This window comes from Diorhabda sublineata, chromosome 9 (assembly GCF_026230105.1).
Source record: "Diorhabda sublineata isolate icDioSubl1.1 chromosome 9, icDioSubl1.1, whole genome shotgun sequence".
Lineage (NCBI taxonomy): Eukaryota > Metazoa > Arthropoda > Insecta > Coleoptera > Chrysomelidae > Diorhabda > Diorhabda sublineata.
This window is the reverse complement of record NC_079482.1, coordinates 23,375,234-23,399,418: the sequence shown is the minus strand read 5'-3', so window position 1 is coordinate 23,399,418 and position 24,185 is coordinate 23,375,234. Positions and strand designations below refer to the sequence as shown.

General features: G+C 31.8%; 3 protein-coding genes across 6 annotated transcripts in view; 2 read left to right on the top strand and 1 right to left on the bottom strand.

The window, feature by feature from the left end:
* Positions 1–241: 241 nt before the first annotated feature.
* On the top strand, positions 242–2,728 carry LOC130448799 (uncharacterized). The gene is made up of 2 exons (XM_056786323.1): positions 242–388; positions 2,421–2,728. The coding sequence occupies exons 1-2, from the start codon at positions 332–334 to the stop codon at positions 2,694–2,696; spliced, it is 333 nt and encodes a 110-aa protein (XP_056642301.1). The 5' UTR covers positions 242–331; the 3' UTR covers positions 2,697–2,728.
* A 707-nt stretch (positions 2,729–3,435) lies between these two features.
* Positions 3,436–16,260, top strand: LOC130448796 (probable serine incorporator). Of its 4 annotated transcripts, XM_056786313.1 has the most exons (9): positions 3,905–4,249; positions 5,412–5,576; positions 6,707–6,891; positions 7,176–7,470; positions 7,790–7,973; positions 9,038–9,223; positions 10,763–10,798; positions 14,004–14,142; positions 15,759–16,260. In XM_056786313.1, exons 1-9 carry the CDS (start codon positions 4,214–4,216, stop codon positions 15,892–15,894), a joined length of 1,362 nt encoding a protein of 453 aa, XP_056642291.1. In that variant the 5' UTR covers positions 3,905–4,213; the 3' UTR covers positions 15,895–16,260. The 4 variants fall into 4 exon arrangements, with proteins under 4 accessions (XP_056642294.1, XP_056642291.1, XP_056642293.1 ...); XM_056786316.1 differs by lacking the exon at positions 10,763–10,798 and having other exon boundaries at positions 3,436–4,249; positions 15,759–16,154; XM_056786315.1 differs by lacking the exon at positions 10,763–10,798 and having other exon boundaries at positions 3,994–4,249; positions 13,983–14,142; positions 15,759–16,154.
* A 234-nt stretch (positions 16,261–16,494) lies between these two features.
* Positions 16,495–24,185, bottom strand: part of LOC130448682 (tubulin-specific chaperone cofactor E-like protein) — a 28,923-nt gene continuing 21,232 nt past the window's right edge. The window contains exons 4-6 of the mRNA XM_056786153.1: positions 22,438–22,622; positions 20,233–20,464; positions 16,495–19,644 (exon numbers count right to left, since the gene is read on the bottom strand). Coding sequence (XP_056642131.1) covers positions 19,537–19,644; positions 20,233–20,464; positions 22,438–22,622 — 525 coding nt within the window. The 3' untranslated portion in view covers positions 16,495–19,536. The remainder of the gene's footprint in view (positions 19,645–20,232; positions 20,465–22,437; positions 22,623–24,185) is intronic.

The following is a 24,185-nucleotide window of genomic DNA, read 5'->3' as shown; positions in this document are numbered from 1 at the left end:
AAGATATATAATTGTCAATATCTTTATCAAGAAAGCCCATTTCCAATCACGTAATAGTAATTCAATTACATCAACATTTTCCAGTTTCTTTGTTTTTTTCGTTACGTTATCATAGAATAAAAAAAAACAATATAATATTGGTCAATGCGGATATTGTTGTCGATAGTTGATTTTAATGTCATCGTGCTTTTTTTCAAAACAAACGGTATCAAGTTCAAATATTTATTTAATAAACATATTCACGTTTGATTAAGAATGATCAACGATTACGAAATATATAAAAGTAACAATTTCGTCATGTAATTCTGCATTCCAATCTAAGAAAGGTGAAATGGCATATTTAAAATATTCCTTGGTTGTCTTAGTCTTGCTTCTTGCTGTATCAGCCGTAAGTATATTACTTAACTAAAACTAAAAGCTTTTTCAATATTTTTCTCTACTTACATGCAAGGAAAAATCATCATCATCATATTTTTCATCGTTGGTTAGAACTATTTATTAATTATTTTAAGAACTTGAGTTTACATCTGTACTGTAGGTATAAAATAGATAAGAACATGTATTTACTAAGAAAAAATTAGAATTAGACTTAGGAAATTGATGTATCGGCGACCAGCAATAGTCATACATCATATTCGTATCCCAGAAACCCCCTTGGTATCGCTTTTTCGTAAGGCGTAAGTCCTGACTCATAAGCTATCCCTGCTCTTCGCTAATATCTCCAATTATTCCGGAAACCTGTCCAGGTGATTATGGAGGAAGTGGAGTTTCATGGTCCTCACAGTTCTTCATTGTAAAACAAAGTCTTCTACAACTTCAATATACTTTTCTAAATGGAGTATCTTGCGTAAATTGTTTAATTTAGGAGCCATAACAAATGAGGAATAGACATCTAGTGTACAAGTTTTTATTTAAAACCCTAGGATTTAACCTGGAGTAGAAGGGAAATACCAAGAGATTAACTTGGCAACCAGGACCGACGATGCCTACCTATTCTTGGTGGTTGTAAATGTATTTATTATTTCTAACGATAATTCGTATATATTATTGTCCATTCGTTTACCAGGTGAAGCAATTTACGTGAAGGTATTAACAATAAATGTATCCTAGCATATTACATTGATTTATGGTACTTTAGTTTGACCATCTTGTATCTTCATGATTCGATTACTTTTGGGTACCATAACACCATTAAATATAAATTAAACTTTTTATTTTGAAAGTTATATTTTAGTGCGAAATATTCCATCATTTTAATAGTTTGAAGTTTTGATGTTTCAAAATTATATAGAAATAGAAAAGTTCATAGAAATGAATCAAACATTTACCCAACATATTGACGTTTAAAATTGATTAGCCGAAATTAACCGATTTTTATATTCAAACAAAATAGTTTAAAATGCGAAATATCTACCTTCTTTCTTTATTTTTTCGTATCAATTTCTCTTACCTTAGACCAAGTGTAATATATTTTCACCCTGAAACCTCTGACGACTTTCTTCACACATTTTGAAGTCTTGTTGAAACTCAAATTATGGTTATGTGCAAAAAAATTCAAATGTGGAAGCAAAAAATGAATCTTCATTGACTGTTAAAATTTCAGTCAGTCATAACAACTCCCTAATCTCCAATTTTTTGTTTCACAAAAACTTTTTGAAAGACACCCAAGCCGATTTTTCATCGCTGTTTTTTCAAATTGTGAATATTTTATTACTTCAAGGATCTTTCAGTTTCATCTCTGTAATATTTGGAATCAATCTCTTTCCGAATAGTCCATTCCTGTTGGTATAGATGTTTTCTCATTCCCGTAGAATAAAACAGTTTTTAGACTGCATTTCGAAGAATCAACGAATAAAGGCCATTCTATTTTATTATAGTTTTGATTCGATTTGAAAAGTTTTGGGATATTACTACCATAATACTGTATCTCTTCTTCTTCTGCAAAAATCACGGGTAAACCTTACTTCTGTTTCTGGTTTCGGAGGTTTACTGAGCCTCTAGGTCTATGAAGATGATAACTTGGTTAAGGAAATGTGCGTCACAAAGTATAATTATGAGTATTGGTGTGTTGGTAGCAGAAAATAGCATGTACAGTATCAGATTTTCTCTTGTACACAATTTATTTGTCCAGAAAAAATTAGTATAAAGGCGATAGATTGGGGCATCAGAATGGTCTCACTGTTGCTACTCTTCTTTCAATTCATATTTCTTTAAAAATTTCATTTAAGTAACGAAGAGCATCAGGTACCGACCTACTTAAAGCAAACAACGTTTCTTTTAGCAGGAACTATTTTATTTCACAAAAAATATGAATATTTTTTACCTTTTGACCTTTTTATCTTCAAGTATTTTCTAAATATTTTTGATATTTGTTATTTACGGTTTTTTTGGTAATAATAATGAGAAATTTTTATTTTCAGCATTGTTTACCATGTGGAGATCCCTGTGCTACTCTTTTGGACCCATGTGGGCTACCCCCAATCAACATTCAATTGACACCATTACTTACCAAACTTGGACTTTTAGCTAAATTAAAGGACAAACTTTGCGCAAAGTTTTGCGGAGGCGGATGCGGAGGGGGATGCGGATGTGGAGGCGGACTCGGACTGAATGGGTGCGGACTAGGCCTCAATCCCTGCGGTTTGCCTAAATCGGGATGTGGATTATTGGGCCCATTACTTGACAAACTTTTCTAATAAAACACTACATAAATAAACTTTTATTTGTATACAAATCGTTTAATTTTTAATGGATTGCAATGAAATTATATGAAATATGCAGCATAATGGATGTTTGACATTATTATAGTGTCTATTTCAAAGAGAAAGTACCGGTTTTGAAATAATTGTCAAAGCTTTCACAGTCATCATCCAATATATGTGTTGTAAACACAGTTGTAAACAGTAGTTCCCTTGTAGTAAAACTGATCACAGCTTCTGAAGATGCCAACCTTGTGAGTTGGTAAAACCAAGGTTACTAGAATAATAGAAGGTTAGTGACATGCGCATGTTTTTGAAAACAAACGATCAGCTGCTAGAACACCAGCTACGTCATTATGTTTACATTTTTGTTTTGTTTATATTTTTTTGTCAAACAGAACCTCACCAACATTATGTTCGAGTTATGAGTGTGTTATCTCTTGCTGATCTGTCTCTACAAACGAATATATTTCAAACTAACGAATTTATTGAGACTCACGGCTGTGAAGAACCGGTGACGTCACTTGTTTACTGCGCATCTTGTCATTGTCATAAACCTTCAGTTATTTTAGTAACCTTGGGTAAAATGTCAAGAATCAAAGACAAACGACGACGGCCAAACAACCCAATAGCTCGTAATAGTATAATTTATAATAAGCATATAATAGCCATTATGTGCAAGACTATACTATAGACTATGTTATAATCTATAGAAACCTACCAAGAAAAATATCCACACAATCACAATTTGAACACAGTGATGAAGCTTTACTAGACTCTAAAATCAAATATAGAATACAGTATTATTCTAGAATCCTAGATCATTGAATAACTTCTTTATAGGATAGAGTCATATTTGAATTGGCTCACCGCGGACATGAGAACAGCGATACTTCCGTTAATTATTGTGGCATAATTCTTCAGCTTTGTTCGCGTTAGATATCCTGAACATGTTCTGTCACCAGATTCATGCGCAGATCGAAATTGTGCGTTCGCGGTGTTAATAAAGCATGTTCAGGATTCAAAATTCCGTATTGATCCTTTTTATGATATTTACCACGAAATAACCTCTAACCTATGAGGTTCTACGTAATTGTATTTCGTGGTAGTTGACTTTATACTTACAATTTTAGATATTCATATATCGTTCGTGGAGGAAATGTATACTGTGAACATATTCTGAACAAAACATGCGCGTTTGACACGTCCAAAAAATATCAGAATACATTAGGAATGTGTCCAAATTATCTACCGCGAACAAAGCTTATGTCTATGGTAGCTATTTTTTTAGTTACTGTTGGCAATACTGATGTATATGCCTATGACTTTTGACATAATTATGATAAGTAGATAAGCAGTTGTTTGTTGGTAAAGCAAAGTGTATTCATTCTGTCGTATTTCGTCAATAATAAGATCTTCGTCTAAAAATTGAAACGTCGTTCAATACTACTACGTTATATTTAATTCTAATTTATAACTAATAAAGTGCAATCATTTTCCGTTTATAAATAACAATGGGAGCTGTTCTGGGCCTTTGTTCAGCAGCGCAGGTAATAAAAAATGTCTATGCTTATTTTAAATATACGTTTTATTTGTGGTAAGTAGTATTTTTCCATGTAAAACAACCAAGTTCAAATAGTATTTTCTCGGATAAAAAAGTGTAAAATCAAAGACAAAAAAAATTTTAATTGTTGAGCATCGTAAATTTATATGGCAGGTTTATACCTATATTATCGATATAATTTAGTCTTCAAAAGCTTAGTAAGTTAAATAACTTAGTAAATTAATAACTAAAATAAATGTTTGATAATTAATAATTGTTGTTTTTCAAAAACACTTGTACCAGGAATACTTATTCATTATAATTTAAAGTCTGTAAAAATACTAATCAGTTGTAAAAAAAGATGATTCATCTGTGGCAACAAATATGTCAATAAAGACAAAAATCTGGACAAACAATATATCAATTAAAATATAATTCAAAATTTGATACAAAATGATGTGTTTTTTCCCCTTTTGTCAGTTCAAAAAATATTTATTATAATATACTTCCCTTGCATCTTCTCTAATTTAAATCCATGCATATAAACAATAATTATGAAGATTTAAGTGAAATTTATTTCTTTTTGAGAACTACTTAGATTTATAAATTATTTCAAAAAACATGGTATCTTAAGAAACAAATGTATGACTCCCACATTTCAAGTCGTAATGGCTGATGCTCCGTGCATTCCAACTCTGAGTCCCAGGCTCAAATTTGGTCAAGAAAAATTCACGTTTTAAAATTTGTTATGAGTGTGAACTGAAATGAAAATATTCAGTGGTATACAAATTTTGAAAACCAATTTTTTGTAGCAAAACAAAACAATATTATAGTTAAATCAACTAAGCATCTGACTGCAGTGATTAATGGATTCATTAATCACTGCCATTTAATGGGTACATTATATAACAATCATGCATAAAATAATTGTTTTAATAATTTTTTGTTTTCAATCCAACTACCTTTTATGGTAGTTATGACAACTATAAGAAATAATTGAAACAGTATCAATAATTCCATCCTTTGTATTTGATTCTATAATTTTTAAGATTTTTTAGTATACTTTTTCGTGCTAAATGGAAATTTTAAATTGACCCTCAAAATATGAATTGAGGAGGTTAATGTTTTATACACTGTTTCTTATTTCTTTATTATATTGGTTTTTCTAGTTGGCGTGTTGTTGTACAAGTACAGCATGTTCTCTTTGTTGTTCTGCTTGTCCATCTTGCAGAAATTCCACTTCATCTCGCATAATGTATGCTCTAATGTTATTAGTGGCTACAATAGCTGCATGCATAACATTAGCTCCTGGTCTACAAAATGCTTTAACAAAGGTAAGTCCATCATTTTCATTTACAAAAATTTCATATTAATTATTACAATATTATATATTTGTTAATTCTTTTGTTGAAATATCTTATGTAATTTGCTTATATCTACATATGTTTTAACACTAGAACTTCTGATGGGGCTCAATTGACCCTTTCCTTTTCTGACTTTTAATAATTTGGAGAGAGGTAAGTTTCTCGGAAGTTTAACATTGAAACAAATTATTTCGTATCAATACAATGCTTGATAGGGAAATGCTGAATAGTCTTGGGATTATTCTTTTTCTATACCTAGTCAAATGTAACAGGGTTTATCCTATTGTGCTTGCTTTTTTACCATTGGTAGAACTGTACGAATTTATTTTTTGTATATTTTACTTATAGACATGGAATTTAGAAGCAAAACTTGAGTCAAATAAGACTGGCTGTACTTGAGAGTGCGTAGTTATGCCAAAGATGACGATTTCTATTGATTACTATGTTTTCTACTTTGTTTCAACTTTCAGTTAGTTGTGTTTTATGCATAGTTATCAATGATTTTTCATTTGTGAGATGTAATTTTACAGTTAGAGTCACAAAATAACCAATTTTAAAAAAATGGAGTAAAACAAAAATCCTACCATTTTTTTACTGTGTAACCCCCTACCACAATACCCTTATAACTACAATTTTGGAAACGATTTAAATTACTTAAAATAATTTGAACTAACGATTCTGAATGAAGAGGTAGTTTAGATCTAAGTCTGGGAGCTAAGTGAAGTACACGGGTCAATTGACCTCTCGCAGGAGTTCACTTGAAGCTCTAGTGTTAATTTCTTCACTTTGATAGAAGTTATTGTATTTGCTAGTAGTGCTGGTCTAGAATGAGGTCTTTGAAATGTTTTGTCAAATTTCACCGTTTGTTTGGGTGTTTTAAGGCTTACAGTATTGCAAAATACCTACTCGATTAAGTATGGCAGAACTTTGGTAGATGGTATACAGATAAACCACTACTTTAACAGAGTTTGTCTCACAGAAATTTGTGTCCTTCATTTTTAACAAATCAGAACACTTTGGCATGTTTAATATTTTCTTCAATTTCAAATTTGAAATTGTTGAAAATTATTAAAATGCAAACTTTTCATACATTATTTTAGGTACCGTTTTGTACAAACAGTTCCTCCGTCATTCCTACTTCTATAGGGATAGATTGTTCTCAAATCGTTGGTTATCTCTCAGTATATCGAATATATTTCATTTTAACATTATTCTTCGTTTTAATGGCACTCATGATGATTGGAGTAAAAAGTTCGAAAGATCCAAGAGCTGGTATACAAAATGGGTAAGTTTAAAAAATGTCTTAGATTATTTTTTAAAAATTGTCATAATTTTATATGAAAATTGATAAAAGATTCATTTTCAGTTGAGGAAACACTTAAAAATATCTTCACCAAATTATCTAAACCACCTTCAGTGTAAAACTAATTATTACCACCTGTGGGAATTTTGTTTAAACCAGATTTTGATTTTTTTTCATTGAAAACATTGTTAGGGGTCTTAAAATAGACTACAACTACAGCCCCATTAAAATAAACAGAAAAATATTTGAATTTTCCATATTTTTAGATTTTGGGGTATAAAGTTTCTTCTAGTAATAGGCGGTATAATTGGTGCCTTCTTTATTCCTGAAGGATCTTTTGGCACAACCTGGATGTATTTTGGTATGATTGGTGGTTTCCTGTTTATAATAATACAGTTGATTTTGATAATTGATTTTGCTCATTCATGGGCAGAAGCATGGGTTGGTAATTACGAAGAAACAGAATCAAAGGGTTGGTATGCGGCATTAATAGGAATGACATTATTGAATTATGCCTTAACTATTACTTGGGTCGTCCTTCTCTATGTATTTTATACAAAGGTAAGCTCTATTATAGTGAAATTTTTTTATATTACAATTAATAATTCATTTTCAACGTAATTATTTTGTCAATCATTAATTCTATATTGGGTCATATGGAGTAACTTGTTATTTAAGTCTAGTATGGTTAAAAAATAGATTTTTAAGTGTACTCTGATTAAAAATTGGCTTATCTTAGCCCAGTTTAGTGAAAAATAAAAATGGACTTTTTCGGATTAGGTTAGGTGTTTATAAACTCTGTAGGTTAACATTTTATGTTTTCAAAATATACTTGTTTATTTAATAAATAAACTGTATTTAAATTGTTTGTATATTTTAGTCAAGCGGATGTGATTTAAACAAATTTTTGATTTCAATCAATTTGATTCTTTCTGTGATTGTAAGCATAATATCTATTTTGCCCGCCGTTCAAGATAAATTGCCTAGATCTGGATTATTACAATCATCCGTAGTTTCATTGTATGTTACTTATCTTACATGGTCAGCCGTATCCAATTCAGAACGTAAGTATCATGAACTCTTAAAATTCATTTTCAAATGACATATTGATCAAAAACTTGTTTCTGCATTACCGTAAAATGGGATCACTTTTCCAAAAATTTTAGGTTTTTTCAATATAAATATTTTCTTGATTCTACTAATTGTTTCGCACTTAAAGTATGTCAAATTTTAACCGTATACCTGTCAGAATATATATATTTTTTTTAATTTCAAAATTTGGCAATCTCACTTTTATTCTGGGGTGAGTTTGTTAATGCATTTTAAATATATTTGTTTATGAGGGTCAATTTGCTATTGAAATAGTATTTTTAAAAACTTTTGATAGTTATCAGTCCAAATTTATAAAAAAATCTATTTAAAATTAGAAGATACACAAATATTTAATTGACATAGGGTATAACGCCTTTAAAACAACGTTTTAAAATAAATCTGCCAGAAATGAACAAAAATACGTTCAAAATAAAATAAATTTTATTAAAACCATAGACTAACTTTTCACTCGAAACCATTTTTCCTTCTTTGTTTTCATAAAAATGTTCCTTGAAGAGGAAAAGTGATGCACTTTCTAGTAATTTCGTAATCGAGTACATGATAAATATGATTAATAATAAAATAAAATCCGAAATTTTTTTAAGCATATTACAATCATCTCACAAAACAAGGACTAAATATTCATCACTCTGTACTATAATGACAGATGAGTGCAATAAAGATCCACTTTTTCCAGTAAATAAAATTGTGTTTATTGCACTAAAATGTAGGGTGATTTTGCCATCGATGATTATTTAAAATATTTGAAACATGGCAGATACGATAACTTCAGAAGACATAATCATAGAAAAATACTGCTTGTGATTATAAGGCATGTTACCTTAATAACACCCTATTATTCAAGTACTATTTTATAGAAAAACCTTTATGTAACTCTTTGTTAACCCCTATGATACAAGTTTATGAACTCTTACAGTGTAAACATTCCAAATTTTGCAAACTCACTTACCCAGATAAAGTGACCTCATTTCACGGTATTGATCTTTATGTAACAGCAGTTATTTCTCTATTTTAGAAGAATGTAACCCTGGTATGTGGGGTATCTTTGGAAAACATACTACTTCGAAAGGCAGCAGTGGATTCGATATTATCGGTTTGATTATTTGGATGTGTTGTGTTCTATATTCTTCACTTCGTTCCGCAAGTAAATCCTCCAAGATTACAATGTCAGAAAGTATGTTAGCTAAAGATACCGGAGCAGGTAATTATATTTATATAATATTTTTGATCCTAATATGATTTTTTTATATATTTATTTAAGTATGAAATATTCGTCATGGCAGCTGATCTAAAAGTAGTAACTCTGTATTTGCCAAGTATACGAGTCGTTTGAATTCGATTTAAGAACTTACTACTAAGTAACAGATGTGTAAAGAATCATTTTTTTAATGGTGACTATGAGTGATGCTTTTGAGTACTATACTCAAAAAAAAATGTACCCGATATAGGCAAACATTTGTAAGTCAAAGCCACCAAACATGAGAAATTAGTTGACATTGACAAGAAACAGACTTATTGTGTTTGTTATAGATCAAGAGCCAGTGACCAATTTCAGGTGGTCATATCAAAAGTCACTTTCTACAGCAAATCCTCTATACCTACTAGAGATGAAAAACTACTTCTGAAAGCCCTGTGTGGTAAACTACCCTAAAATTTTAAGAAGGGTAAGAAAAAAGATTTATTTTGTTGATAAAAAAATCCATTTTTGTCATTTCATCAGTCTTCAAATTATAATTGAATAAATAAAATAAATAAACAATTAATAAAATGCAATGCCGGAAGGAAATTCCATCACCAACAGTCTGCCAGAGCTAAAAACGTGGACACAAGTAGGTTAAGCCACCCCACAACGATCATCTTGAAATATTACTTCCGGTGATACCGGAAGTGGCCATTATCTCAGGAAGATATTGAACCATGGATCACTTTGTTCGATAGATCTCAACAAGATCTATCTGTGTGAAAAGTCATGATGATTGACGAATGCGCAGAAGAGTTTGTGTAAAAAGTATGCAAATGCATTATTTACACGAAAAATCAATAGATAAAATGAAAATTAGGTTAGATTGTGTTAGAGATTGAAATAAAGGTGAACAAAAATAATTTTTTCAACCAAATATTCTAATTGGACTAGAATCTATAATTTTTACATTTGAAAATCTATTGAACAAATCCAATTAAAATATTTGATTGAAGAAAATTATTTTTCTTTAACTTTATTTCAGTCTCTAATCTAACCTTACAAAAATTACTAAATTTTCATTTTATCTATTGATTTTTCATGAAAATAATGCATTTGCATACTTATTTCACAGAAACTCTTCAAGATGATCGTTGTGGGGTGGCTTATCATACTTGTGCCCGCGTTTTTGGCAATGGCAGACTGTTAGTGATGGAATTTCCTTCTGGCATTGCATATTACTCATTGTTTATTTATTCTGTAAAAAGAAGAAATGACAAAAATGGATTTTTTTTCAAAATATTCATAGCAACAATTAAGAGAGATGGCAAAAATTCCATGAAAAGAAAATACTGTCGAAAGTACTGCTTTGGGATCAGCTGCTATTCCGAAAATTTTGCTTCATACTCTTAAATTCGATTGGCCATGCTTGTAGCTTGTTTTCTTAGTGAATGGTTATCCTTGGCATTGTGTAGTGATTAATGTGATGCTTACTTTTTAATTTATTCGAATATATATTTATATGTATTCTAATTTCGATTTATCTTTTTTGTTATCCAGTAAATTACGGAACTGACAGTTTAGTTGAAAATGAAGGTAGGATAATTTTTCAATTTTTCAAAGACTTTCGGAAACAGTGAATGTTGCAATCAATTATTTACAAATTATTAAGAAAAAACAAATATTATTCAATAAATGATGCTACCATCAAGTATAGAGATTCAATACAAAGAGTAAATCAAATTATTGCAACGCTTTTAGCTACGCATCTTGCTTTCTTCAAATTCGAAAATGCTATCAATTATTTTTCTTTAGATTTGACAATAACTAATAAAAACACAAGTTACTTTTTTTATGTGATTGCACTTCTACAAAGAAAGGAGACCGTTATGTCCATAATGTGGAGATGACATTACCAAATGCCGATGTCCTTTAAGATGCCGATCAGGCGCTTTGGCTTGAATCTTTTGATATCGTTATGAAAAATGTGAGGCTTGCCTAAGTGTTTGAAATGCGCATGTGTCATTGATGCCGATAGTGTAGAGATAACGTAACAATTGTTTGGCCAGAAAGGCAGAATGCCCCTCTATGTGTGTCTTAGCTTGTCTCTATCCATATCCACCGAGCTTGCTTTGAGAGTAGACAGTTGAGGCCACACTTTTGGTTACATCTAGATGAGTTCTGGGCCCATTGGTGAATTTACCGATCCCAGTCTGGTGATCGAGGCCGCTTCATCCTTACCCGAATGACCGGATCTGAATTTCGTTGCCATCTCTCAGCATTTCGGCTTGGGAGACGGTAGCGTGTTCCCCAAGCGAAAATTATTCACTTATTTCGAGGTGTTCTCCGCAGAAGCTGCTGCAACCAAGCCATTGAATTTACACTGAGTGATCGACAATTAGACTGTTTTGTTTAATTTAATTTTTAAATGCTTTTCCTTCTTTAATGTTGTTATTTTTGTTATTTATTCCTTAGTCTAGGCCTTCGACTCTAACTTTGCTATTATCCATCAAAATATTAATGTTCATTAATTGATTAGTAGTTTAAATTATAATAATATATGGTAATTGGGATTCATTCCACTTTGGGTTAGTTTAGGGGTATCCAAATTCGGTCCGCCAGTGTCATCGATCCGTCCTGCGACACCTTAAGACTAATGTCATCAATCTAGCTCACGACAGCCAATGTTTTACTGTTATTACTATTGCTGTGATAAATTGAATGGAAGAGAACAAAAACAAAGAATGATAATTACTCAGTTCTCTTTATTTGCAAGGTAAAACTTTGATGACTCAGAAAATTGAACTAAAATTTCTAAGCCTAAGCATATTTATAACACAAATATGAAATCAATCCCAACTAATAAAACAAAAACAAAAAACTTTTCAAATTGTACCAGTGGAAGACTCCGGAGCCAGGGTTTAAATGTTACAATAAAAAGGATTTTGAAAAAGCTTAATTCCATTCGCCATTACATCAGTGTGAGAAACAATTTTCGAAATAGTATTATTTTCTGCCTGAACGATTTGATATTGGTGTGAAGCTGATTTTCTTCTCGCAACCTCAAATTCGGTTCGTTTATATGAATTGTCAAATCGACGTAGAATGCTAATTTCCACAGCCATTCACTATTACGTAAATCGGCACAAGGGCGATGCTTCTCATTCAAAAAAATTTCGATCTCTGCTCGAATTTGAAAAAAGCCCTTGAGGACTTTTCCGCAACTCATATGGCAAATCATTTTCTCCAATCTCTTCAATAAACTAGAGGGTTATTTAGCCCCGTGGATCTGATTTTACTGATTTTAGAACTTCAGACAAACCCAAACATTTTCCTTACAAGGGTTTTTGAACAACAGCATTTGACACAAGTGTGACCACTCTATTTTTGCTTCTTGGTGATCAAAATTTTCCATCGAAGGTTCTTTTTATTAATTCCATTTTCAACTCCTTTAAAAATATCTACAGAAAAATTAAAATTGTTTTGGCCCTTGGAACATACCAAAAAAATTGTTTTGGCCCAAAGGCTTCAAAGTTTGAAGACCTTTGGGTTAATTAATCGAAGAACACGAGATGTGAATCAATCTCTTCATGTTGTTTTGTATGATTCTCGAAGACTTCTATTAATTAATTATATTAGTATTCAATATATACCGAAAGTTTTATAACCTCTAAAAATTTCTATAATTTCCTTATTTTTCCATGTACATGTTCTACAACTTTTAATGCTTTTGCTATTACCATTAGCCAGAGCTTTCCCAGTTGAAACCTTTAATTAATTTTTAACAAATTACAACATTCACTGTTAATAGTATGAAACAAATGAAACAATTTTAATTGTTTGCTACAATTTCTGCTACTTTAAACAGGATTTTACCAAAGTAATCTAAAAGTTCTTATAAACATGATTTCTGTTGTTAATAAATCAAAAGGTCATAAATGGAATTTATTTTGTCCATAATTCGTCTCTAATTACACTACAAGTTTCCCTTTAATAATAAGAAGTATGTTTATTTTAAATGACCTTTGAAGTATTAATCATTACTATGTCACACCTAAAAACTTATGTAAACACTTTCAGCATTTATTGGGTGTCAGTGGATATTTGTATTTTAGCTGGAGGTTGCACATTTTGAACATTTGTTTTCAAATGTACTTTTTTTTACCTTTTTCTTCTTTAACCGTCGCTATGGTCTTTTGAGAACTAGTGTCATCTCAACAATCGACTCCTTGCTTGTGTTTAATTTCTTGAGTCTAGCTTCATTACTTATGTTCAAATTGATGCCCATCTTGATCAATGCATTTACGGCAACGTTTCTCAACGGTGAACAATTTCAAACCTCTGGATTGGAACCACCCTCATATTAAATAAATGAAAATTTCTCATTATTAATGGAAAAGCAACTTTTGTGAATGAAAATGGAAATGGGGTACTTGCATTTTTTAAAAAGTATTTTTTTATTTATTTCACAAGTTCTTGATATGAAAGTAAAATATTTAATTGAAAGTGTTTATTTTATACCTATGATGTCACGCAATATGGCAGCCTTACTGAAATGTTTAAACTACTTAAAAAATTTTTGAATTTAAAAAAAAATTTTCCCTATAAATATTGATCATACAAATAAAAAATTATAATAAAAATTGTATAAAACAATTTTAACTGATTAATCTATTTGTACCTACAATTATCATAATGCCTTGGGCCATCCACTATAAATGTTTCATTTGTTTAGTTCATTATTTTTTTTCTTTTCTTGCTATTTAAAAAAAATGAGAAGAACCCTATGCTCCTATCGCAGGTAATGATGGTGGCGAGAGTGGCGACAAAAAAGTTTGGGATAACGAGGAAGAAACGGTTGCTTACAGTTGGAGTTTCTTTCACGTCATGTTTGCTTTGGCCACTCTGTATGTAATGATGACTCTTACTAATTGGTTCAAGTAAGTACCTCAATTGTTAATAATAATCATACTATTGTCTAACAAAATAAAAATGAAATTAATCAGTCACTATATTACATTAAAAGTCAGTGGTAGTGGTTAAGGAAACTCCACTATTAAAGTGTGTTTTGAACTAGCGATTTGTTTATAATTTTTTGGTATTTTGTATTTTTTAGCGAAACCGTCAAGTTTGTGAAGAAATAAAAACAAAAATTATATTTATTTTATAATTGAAAAAAAAGTAATAGCAATTGCATTATTTGTGGGCCTGTCCAATAAAGATGGGGGCCGGTACAAGCAGTAACGATAAAAATTCATTTAAATCTTCCAAAAAGTATAGAATAGTATGTCAAAAATAACTTTCTGTTGAGATTTTGATACCACCGAAATATTGAAGAGATTAACAAGACATGGACGATAGAAAATAACATGCATTCTAATAAAGACATTCTGACTTTCAATAAGGTATTTGCTGCACTTAAAGACGATGATTAAATTCCCAACGTACCTTGGTACCTTATACGAACTGAACTAATAGGAAACACAGGAAACGATAATTTGTCAACCCTTGTCAAATGGTAAAATTTCACAAACAAAATTGAACAATTCACCATCAAAGATTTGCTGGACATATAGTTGAAAAAGTATAGAAATAATTATCACAAGCAGTCGGAAGTTTATTGACAGGTTTTCAAGCACCACTAAGCAAAAGACTACATTATTTTAATCGTATCACATACTAACACTTCTCGAAGGACCACTCTAGTACACAACTCTATTCTTAAGAATCGTCCTTATTGTTGAAGTTGCCAAATTCAATGCAGCACAATCAACAGCTTGCTTCCAACAAAAACTTTGCTTTAATAAGCACTTTTTAAGGAAATGTTATAGTCTAAAATGAGGTTTAATACTAATTACTGTCAAAACAAGATTATGTGATACTATAGTTAACTTATATAACAACTGTCGCTATCAAACAAGGACCATGGTCCATACTTGTTCAGTAAGATATCAATAAATAAAGAATATCGTGAAAAATATGAATGATGCGTTAATTTTGTCCAGGAGTTTATTTTATATATGACATAGAACTATTATAGTGCACTACAGGCTATAAGAACACATATAGACTTCGAGGATAGAACATATACTTGAAAAAACGCAAACAAATCAATCTTTGTTTGAATACAGGAACTATACTGGCTACTCATCACGAAATCCAAACTACACTTGGAAATCAAGCTTCCACTTTACAAAATCATCCTTAAAACCATTTGGATTTATCGCTGATGCGCCTTGGTATGTGACAAACACTTTACATTTATCTCAAAGTTCCATCAGGAAGAAATCCTACACCAAATTATATACCACGTCATTAATTCTCTTCATGGAGCCCAAAAACACAAAAACACTGGTCTAAGAAATAGTTGAAAAGGATTCTTCCCTGGAAGAGACCTTAGTACACCTGATAGGTGTACAGGAAACTGCTCTAGAACCAACACATCAACTTATAGATTGTTTCGATAATCGATACAGATCGAATTTAATTATTTAGCAATTATTATTAGTTTTTATAACTATGTTAACTTGAATTGTGTTTTTTTTTTATATTGCAGTCCGAATTCAAGCCTGGAAAATCTTCATTATAATGCAGCTTCCATGTGGGTAAAGACGATTTCCAGCTGGCTTTGCTTATTGCTATATGGGTGGACATTGATTGCACCAGTGGTACTAAGCGATCGTGAATTTTAATTTCATGATAAAAATAATATTATAAAACACGATCCAATAAATTTAACTGTTGTATTTTTATTGTACTATAAAATATAATCAACAAATTTAGACGTAAAAATAATTTTAAGTAGTACCGACACGTGATATAACCATAAATGTAGTAAGTGTAAATACTTATATTTTTAACGTTGTTCGATATTAGAAGTACTTTAAATGATTTGTTTATTTCAAATAAATAAAAATTTTATCATGTAACAGTGAATATTTTATTTACAAGTAACAAGTATAAGAATAGTTCAACAACTCATGCAACGAATATTTATAAACTCAGAAACTTCAGAAACCAATGGGACTAATTTCTGTATTACTTCTCTTAATTTTATGGTGTCTACCCAATCACACAAAATGTATCTTAGAGAGAGATTTTCGAAATCACTTAAGAGCTGTTGTTACAGTCCCTGTAATATGTAATCATGAACAAAAAAACTAAACTTTATATATTATTTATATATCATATTAAAGAAGGAATTCTTGTATTGTAATAATGTAATTATTATATATTATTATAATAATATAGGCAGATGGTTTAATGTATTTTTTATAAAGAAAAAACAAACAGCATATATATTTTTTATTGGCACCAATATTTTTAACATTATATAATTTTCATTGAAAATAGCTTAAAGCTGCCTTAAAATTATTCAATATTTACATTAGGTTTAATCATATTGTTGGTAATTATCTCATTTTTGTTTTAATTTTCAAAGCAAAATTGATCGGTATAGTTATTCCCAAAATTTTTATAACATATATCACAGTTATTCATTCCTTTATGAACATCACCAAATTTTTAAAGTTTAGAGCAACACCAAAATCGTTTTTACATTCTTTGTGTGTCTTAAAAACAATAATTATTTTCCACTGCATTTGATAATGAACTGAAAAAAGTAAAATAAGTAGAACGGTTAATTGAGGATAAAATACACATGACTGAGAAATTATTGGGGCATAAATAAGAAACGAAGTAGCATGAGATAAAAAATATTGCAAAGATAGATAATATTGACAAAATTACAACCACCACCAGGAACCTAAATCGGAAAAAGAACTACAACCACAAGTTGGTTGGTTTTTCCTCTTATGTAATTAGGTGTGTCAATTGCACATGTAGAACAGGTCCTCGTACCGTAACATGCTAGCAATGATCTGAAAGGGAATCTGTTATTCCTTCTCGAGTGATCTTCGGTAGGTGATAAGACATTGCGACGTGCAAAACAAAAAGCGTTTAATGTGTTGTGCTCGATACACAGCAGCCGTTTTAACAAAATATGGATTGAAGTTATTTAATCATCCATCCTACAACCATGATCTTGCTCTCGGCGATTTTCACGTCTTATTCCACCTTAAGAAATTCTTATCATGTAGAGAGGGTTTTGGAAAAGTTATCTGTCACATGCTGGTTCCATTCACAGTCGACAGAAGGATAAAAAAGTTGATATACTTCAATTCTGGTGGAGGTATGTTGAAAAATTCTGAAGGTGTGGGGCTTTTTTAATAGGGAAACTCACTATCTGGATGTACTATAAAACATAAATTTGGAATTACTTTCTAATGAGGTGCCGCCAAAATTTTTTTTATTTTTGAAAATAGTCACACTCCAAATTGGTAATGAATTCAGTCAATATTAATGGTTCATTTTGTTATCATCATGGCTGCCTCCAACAAAAATTCCATAAGTAATTTAAACAAATACCTAACGGCAAATTTCATTTAATATTTTGTGACCGGTATAAAAATGAAAACAACAAAGCTAAGTGGAATGAACAAAAAAAAGTGGTCAGTGAATACCTGACAATAATTATACGAGGACGGTCCCTGAAGTACCCGACCCGATCTATAGATGGCGGTAGTTGCTTGTATTAGAAAGTACACAATCTATACAGCATATGTTCAAGTTAGAAGACGTCACGTTGTTTAATATTTGTTTGGCAGCCATCAATAGTGAACGTTTTCAGTGAAATTGGTTATCGTTATGTGATACAATACTTTTATTTGAAATGCTTTAGCCCAATCAATATGAAATCTGAACTAGATTCTTCTCTGGGTGAGACTGCTACTTCGTTATCAACAGTAAAATATTTTGCTCACAATGGAACAATAACAGCGTCGTAAAAATGTTTCCACCGAATGTTTGACAATTTTTTACGGAAATAAAATCGAATTTTTGCGTCGTTTCTTAATCATGGAAGAAACGTGGGTCCATCACTTTACACACGAAACAAAACAATGGACTGAAAAGGGAAAAACCGACTCCAAAGAAGGCAAAGACCGTTACATTTGTAGGCAAGGTCATGGTGTCGATTTTTAGGGAAGGGCGTGGTATAATTTTCATTGACTAACTTGAGAAAGGAAAAACTATCGACGACTAGTATTATGCGAATTTATTGCAACGTTTGAGCGAAGAAATCAATCAAAAACGGCTGCATTTGGTAAATAATGAAATGTTTCATAAAGACAACTCCAGCTCACACATCTGTTATTGCAATTGCCAAAATTAATGAATTGAAGTTTGATTTGCTACCTCATGCACCCTATTCGCCAAATTTAGTCTCTTCGGATTATTTTCTGTTCCCAGACTCGGTGATCAAACATCTTCCACCAATGAAGAGGTGATGTACGCAGTTAATGGTTATTTTGAGGAGATTGACGATTTTTATTATAAAAAAATAAATATATGTTTCCAAAAATTTTTGTGTTTTCTTCGTTAGGATGGGTACTTTTGGGATCATCCTCGTACTTGACAATTTCGATTAAAAAAGTTGACTAGAACTGGAAACTACCCATATCATACATAATAGGAAAATTAGTGACAAATAGAATCAAATGTTCGATATCATTTTGCAATTTTAGTCCTGATCATTCTTTTATAGCCGTTTTGATTTTGTTAACCTTAATAATTCTTTATCTTTGAGTAAAATTCATTTTACGAACGAAAAAAATTATTCCCAACGATTTTACAGCATTTTTTAACCTTAAAATGCATATAAAAAAGTTTCCTATGCGGTACCAATTCAGTAGGACGATTGATTGCATCACTGCTATCTTTTTAATAAAAAATGAACACTGCATGAACTATATACCAACACCTTGTACAAAATCTGTTATGAAACCAAATTATACTAATATCCTTCTATCAAAATAATCAATTTTAATTAGTGACCTTTTTTTACATATACACAATGGTAAACTTTAATGTTGGAACACAAAAGGATTAACAATATGCAACAGTTTTGACTAACCCAGTTAGTAAATTCTTTACAGGATAAATCAAATTCTCTTCAATTAAGTTTTCAGAAAAAATAGAAACCGGAAATATCAAATTGAAAAGTGAATATTCTAGAAAATATTTTTTCAATTTTAATCAACCAGTTGTCCCTATACAAGGGTTATCTGAAAAGTTTATGGATTGTTATCGAGTTTATTATTCCAATTTTTACAGAATCATATTGAAATTCAGTTAAAGCCTTGTCGTTTTTACTCATTTTCGGCTTTCAGATTTAGAATATTGTCAAGTCTTTCAAGTTAAGGTCTATTTAATCGATATTTGATTAATAAACACAATCTCATTTGGTTTTAAACCACAGCTTAATTTCAAGTTATTCACTTAGATTCACTAGGTTTCTTTTTACAGTCTATTATTATTTCATCTCCATTACGAATATTATAACTGTATAATCGCTTGTTGGGAAATTTCATCAACTCCGGCCCCTGAAACAAAAATTGTTGTATCATATAAAAACACCAATATAATAATTAAGGATAGTGTAATTAAACGACATTGAATTAATATTTGTGTGTATGTAGATATTTAGGTGTCATATACACTTCGACCCAAAGGATCTATTGCGTCCCCCCAACAAGAGTCCTCATAGAAACGCGAGGAGTAGCTGTGGGTGGCTATCTAGTCAAATGAAGACTCGAGGCAGTTAACCTTGAGCCAAAAAGGACAGTTACTGTTTCCAATTTTAACCCAGCGCACCGAGCTTGAAACGACTTTAATTGGACAATGGAGCTCTGTTTTCTTCTCAGAGTCTACAGGGTCTTCTTCAACATGACAAAGTTCTGCATCCCAAGTTGCTTTTTAGTCGCTTAAAGCCTATCAATATCCGACTTTCTTACCAGATTTAAACCCCATGCGAGTTTAGCTTTAAAAAAAAATAAAAAAAATGTGCAAAAGTTTATCGTTTTGATGCCATTTATAACATTAAGAAGACAACGTTACGTTCGAGTTATGAATTTAACTAATTTGAAGAATATCAATTCAAATTAAAATAATTCATCGTATTTTTTATATACCTGTATATCTCGCAAATCCTGGTCGACATAAAAAAGTCTCATTTTAGAAGCGGAAAATCCAGCGAATCCTTCTAATTTCACCTTCAAGTCCCATACGGTTCTAAATAGATCCAATGATCTCATTTCGCTTACATCACCACATATAAAATTGACTTTGACTCTTTTTTCCGGTTTCAAGTCGACATTCACCAAAGGATCCAATTTACCGTGGATTTGAATGAGTTCGAAGTATCTGGATAAAAGAAAAAGATGTAAATATAGTCTTCGTTAACATCTTAGACTGAAATAATTAGAAATAAAAAAACAATTAACATATATAACTAAACTTTTATTCTTATTTTTGAATGTTAACAGTAATGGTGCAACTACTGTCACCAGAAACATTTATTGGAGGAATTACCGGATCTACTTTTTTATTGTACAAAAGTTTCACCCTCTTGTATCATTCTTGTTATTTTCTTTTTGCTCTCGACGGATTCTTCCACATATTTTTCAGCCTCTCATGAACTCTTCATCCACCATCAACCACGCCGTTTTAAAACATCGATATCAGCCTCAGCGTGAGTCAACAGCGTCCTTTTGAAGCAATGTCCGTTGTACTTTTCTGGATGCTCAAGATTGAGTAATTTTTTTAGGTGCCCCGTCAACAGTGTGTATTCCAGCATTTTGACCTATGCATTTTCCTTGTCTGTAGTCTACCAAAAGTGCTTTTAGTGAAAGGTGTTTTCGCAAATTTTTATATTTTCTTTTACACATCCAAATATTGCACTGCATTGCAGTTGATCACATTAAAAACCTGTCGAACATGTGTTTTTGGGTGATTAATACGAACCAATAACTCAGAACCGGTATCCTCAACATCGTCTACTTTTAAATTGTAAATGTCTTCCCTTCGATAACCTCCGACAATGCCAATTAATGCGATAATTTTCACCAGTAAATAGTTTTTGACTGGGCCGTTTCAATTGTTTCAACTTCTTATACTTATACGTCCGTGAAAGTTATTATTACGATACTCGATTAGGTATTCTTGACTCGGCTCCCTCGTCGCCTCGTCCATAAACATCTATTTCGTACCGTACTGAATCACTTCCCGGACTTGTGAACGTAAATAGCTATTAAACCTCTAAAAAACTTTAAAAACAAACACGTCCAAAATCTTGGAAAGCCTAATTTTGTCATATTTTCATAATGTAGTGTAAATATCATTCAAAATTACAACAGTTTTCCCAAAAATCGATACCGAGACAAACCAGTTCGTCAGTTGTCATTGCGAATTAATATACCGACTAACTCAGCAACCATTTGGGTTTTTTGTTTTGTCATTGTCTTCTTTGGTGAGTGTCTTTAGGAGCCCTTCTGTTTTTTTGTTTCACCACTTCCATCGACTAAAATCGGGTCCCTTTCAAAGCATGTTTTATCTTCGGAAACAAAAAAGTCGTACGGTGATAAATTTGGTGAGTACGACGGGTGTTTGAACAATGGAGTACACGCTTACTGGCCAAATACTACTTCACAGATAGCGCGTTATGGACAGGTGCGTTGTCCTAGAGCAAAATCGGGACGTTTTTTCGAACTCGTTCTCGCAGTGTTGCCAACACTGACAAATAGTAAGTCTGGTTGATAGTCTGTCTTACAGGGCTTACACCGGTCAAAACACGCGCAGGAGATAGAGAATTGTCCTTATAGGCCTTTTGCAACAATTTATAGCATTCAGTCGGAGACACGTTCGATTCAAACCGTTACTACACAAATACTAAAATAGTGACAGAAACGTGTTTTGGGAGATGCATAGACAAGATATCTAAAGACCCAACGCACTACTCGTTTTTTATCCCGCCCGTCTAGGGCGCCCTCTAGACGCACAGTTATTCAATAGCTAAAAATCTCCACAATATATCATTTCGGTGAAAGAAGTCGAAAAACAATTTCATGATTCATTGTCTGGGGTTCGTTGACCATGGATTTATTATTTTTGTTATCGTTTCGCTAGATTGATTGTCTGGCATCGTAAAAAGGAATTATGAAACTGCGGGGCCCCATTATCAGTTTTTGACGGCAGTTTCGACTGATAAATGTCGATCTAATATTTCCAATGATTGATTTGGATGCTTTACAATTCATTTGGAAGACTTTATATATTTATTAAAATAAATCCAGCCTCCAAAAAGTCATAATTGTTGAATGTTTTGAATAAAAGTTTACCTTTCAGGTTGATCGCTTTCGGGTTTGTCCATATAGTATCGAATAAATGCCCTTTCGGCATCTTCCCTTTCTTCAGCAGTGATTTTTCCACCGCCATTCAACATTTTTACGTTTGGAAGCCTTGCGATAAGTAATTGTCTCCGTTCATGTTCAGTGTATTCATTGCTTTCCCATAACGGACAAGCCTAAAAAATAATTTTCAGTAATTAGTTAGAAGTAAAATTTGTATAAATTTTACGAGGGTTGCTACTTAAGTTTCAAAATACACAAATAAAAACAAATATTTATTATTTTTCTAAATATTCTCCATTGAAATCGACACACTTTTGCATGCGTTTGAACCAATAGTCGAAGCGTTTTTCCATTTTCCATTACTGGAATAAGAAGAAATCTTTGGTTGCCACACTGTACATATTATACGGAGGATTAACCATCAATTCAAAAAAGTTTTTGTTTGAAATGATGGTTTCCTAATTTTATAAATTCTTCTCGACATACAAATGCTGATGTACCATTCGGAATTGACCATTCTACGTTGCACTAATGGAACGGTGGTAACGTGTCCAGTTACTCCGAAAAAACCTTTTGCTTCCAGGTGATTCGTGCGCCAACAACTTTTGTTGAATTTAAGTCATCATGACAGACCCCATACAGTCGGTTCTGTTTAGTTTCGGGTTCATATATATGGATCCATTATTCGTCGTCAGTCATGATCTTATTGACGTCTTTTGAAACACCACGATAAAACATTTCTTTGCATCAATAGACACGAGCTTTTTTGAGCGATGGTCAAGTTATGCGGTATCCAACTCGAAAAAATCTTTGTGCCAACCAAATGTTCGTGCCAAATTGAATGTATGCCAGTGGAACTAATGCCCAAATATACCTCAATCTGATGGTATGCCACATTCGGGAACAACAGACGATTTCGGATGATCCTCACGAAATTTATCCTGTAGCGAAGTGCGACCACGATTGAATTCGGAAAACCAGCGAAATACAGTTGATCGATATGATGCTTCATCACTAAAAGTCGTTTGATTGGCACACTGCTCTTGGTTTTATCCACGTCGCAAGTCATAGAAATTCATCGCACGAAATGTGATCCAATTCCATTTTTTGACCACCACGAATGTTTCAAGTATGTGTTAACAACTCAAAGAGCACTCGTTTAACAAAACGTCCTGAGTACGTTCATTGTTAAAAAATGTCAAACTTTATGGAGGCAATGTCAGATTTGATATCTGAAAACTTAACTAACAACCCTCGTATAAACTCATAAGGGTGGTTTGACTATGGCTACTATAAGTTTCCTTCATATTTCTTATGTAACTTTTCAAAATTTTATATAAATCTGATAGTTGAATTAGATTTAATAATAAAAGTAAATATAGAAACCAAGGAATTTACAGTGTTATTAAAGAAAACGATGAAAAGTTATGTAAATATTATTGTGATCATCTTTTGTCTATGTGGATAGCTATAGAACAATATTCTTACAAAACAATATAATAAAGGTGATAGATAAACGCATACTAAAATGATGAGGAATTTGTAGAATCACATTTTTCAATCTGAATTGATCCCGCGACCATTCAACTTCAAAGCGACGACCTAACCACACGACCGTCAACAAGCCACAATAGATATTTCGGACAGAAAATCTTTGAAATCAGTGATGGTGAGAAAAGCTCGGAAGTTTCCACGTTGAGGATAGGCATGTAAACGTGTCTTTTATAAACCCCCTT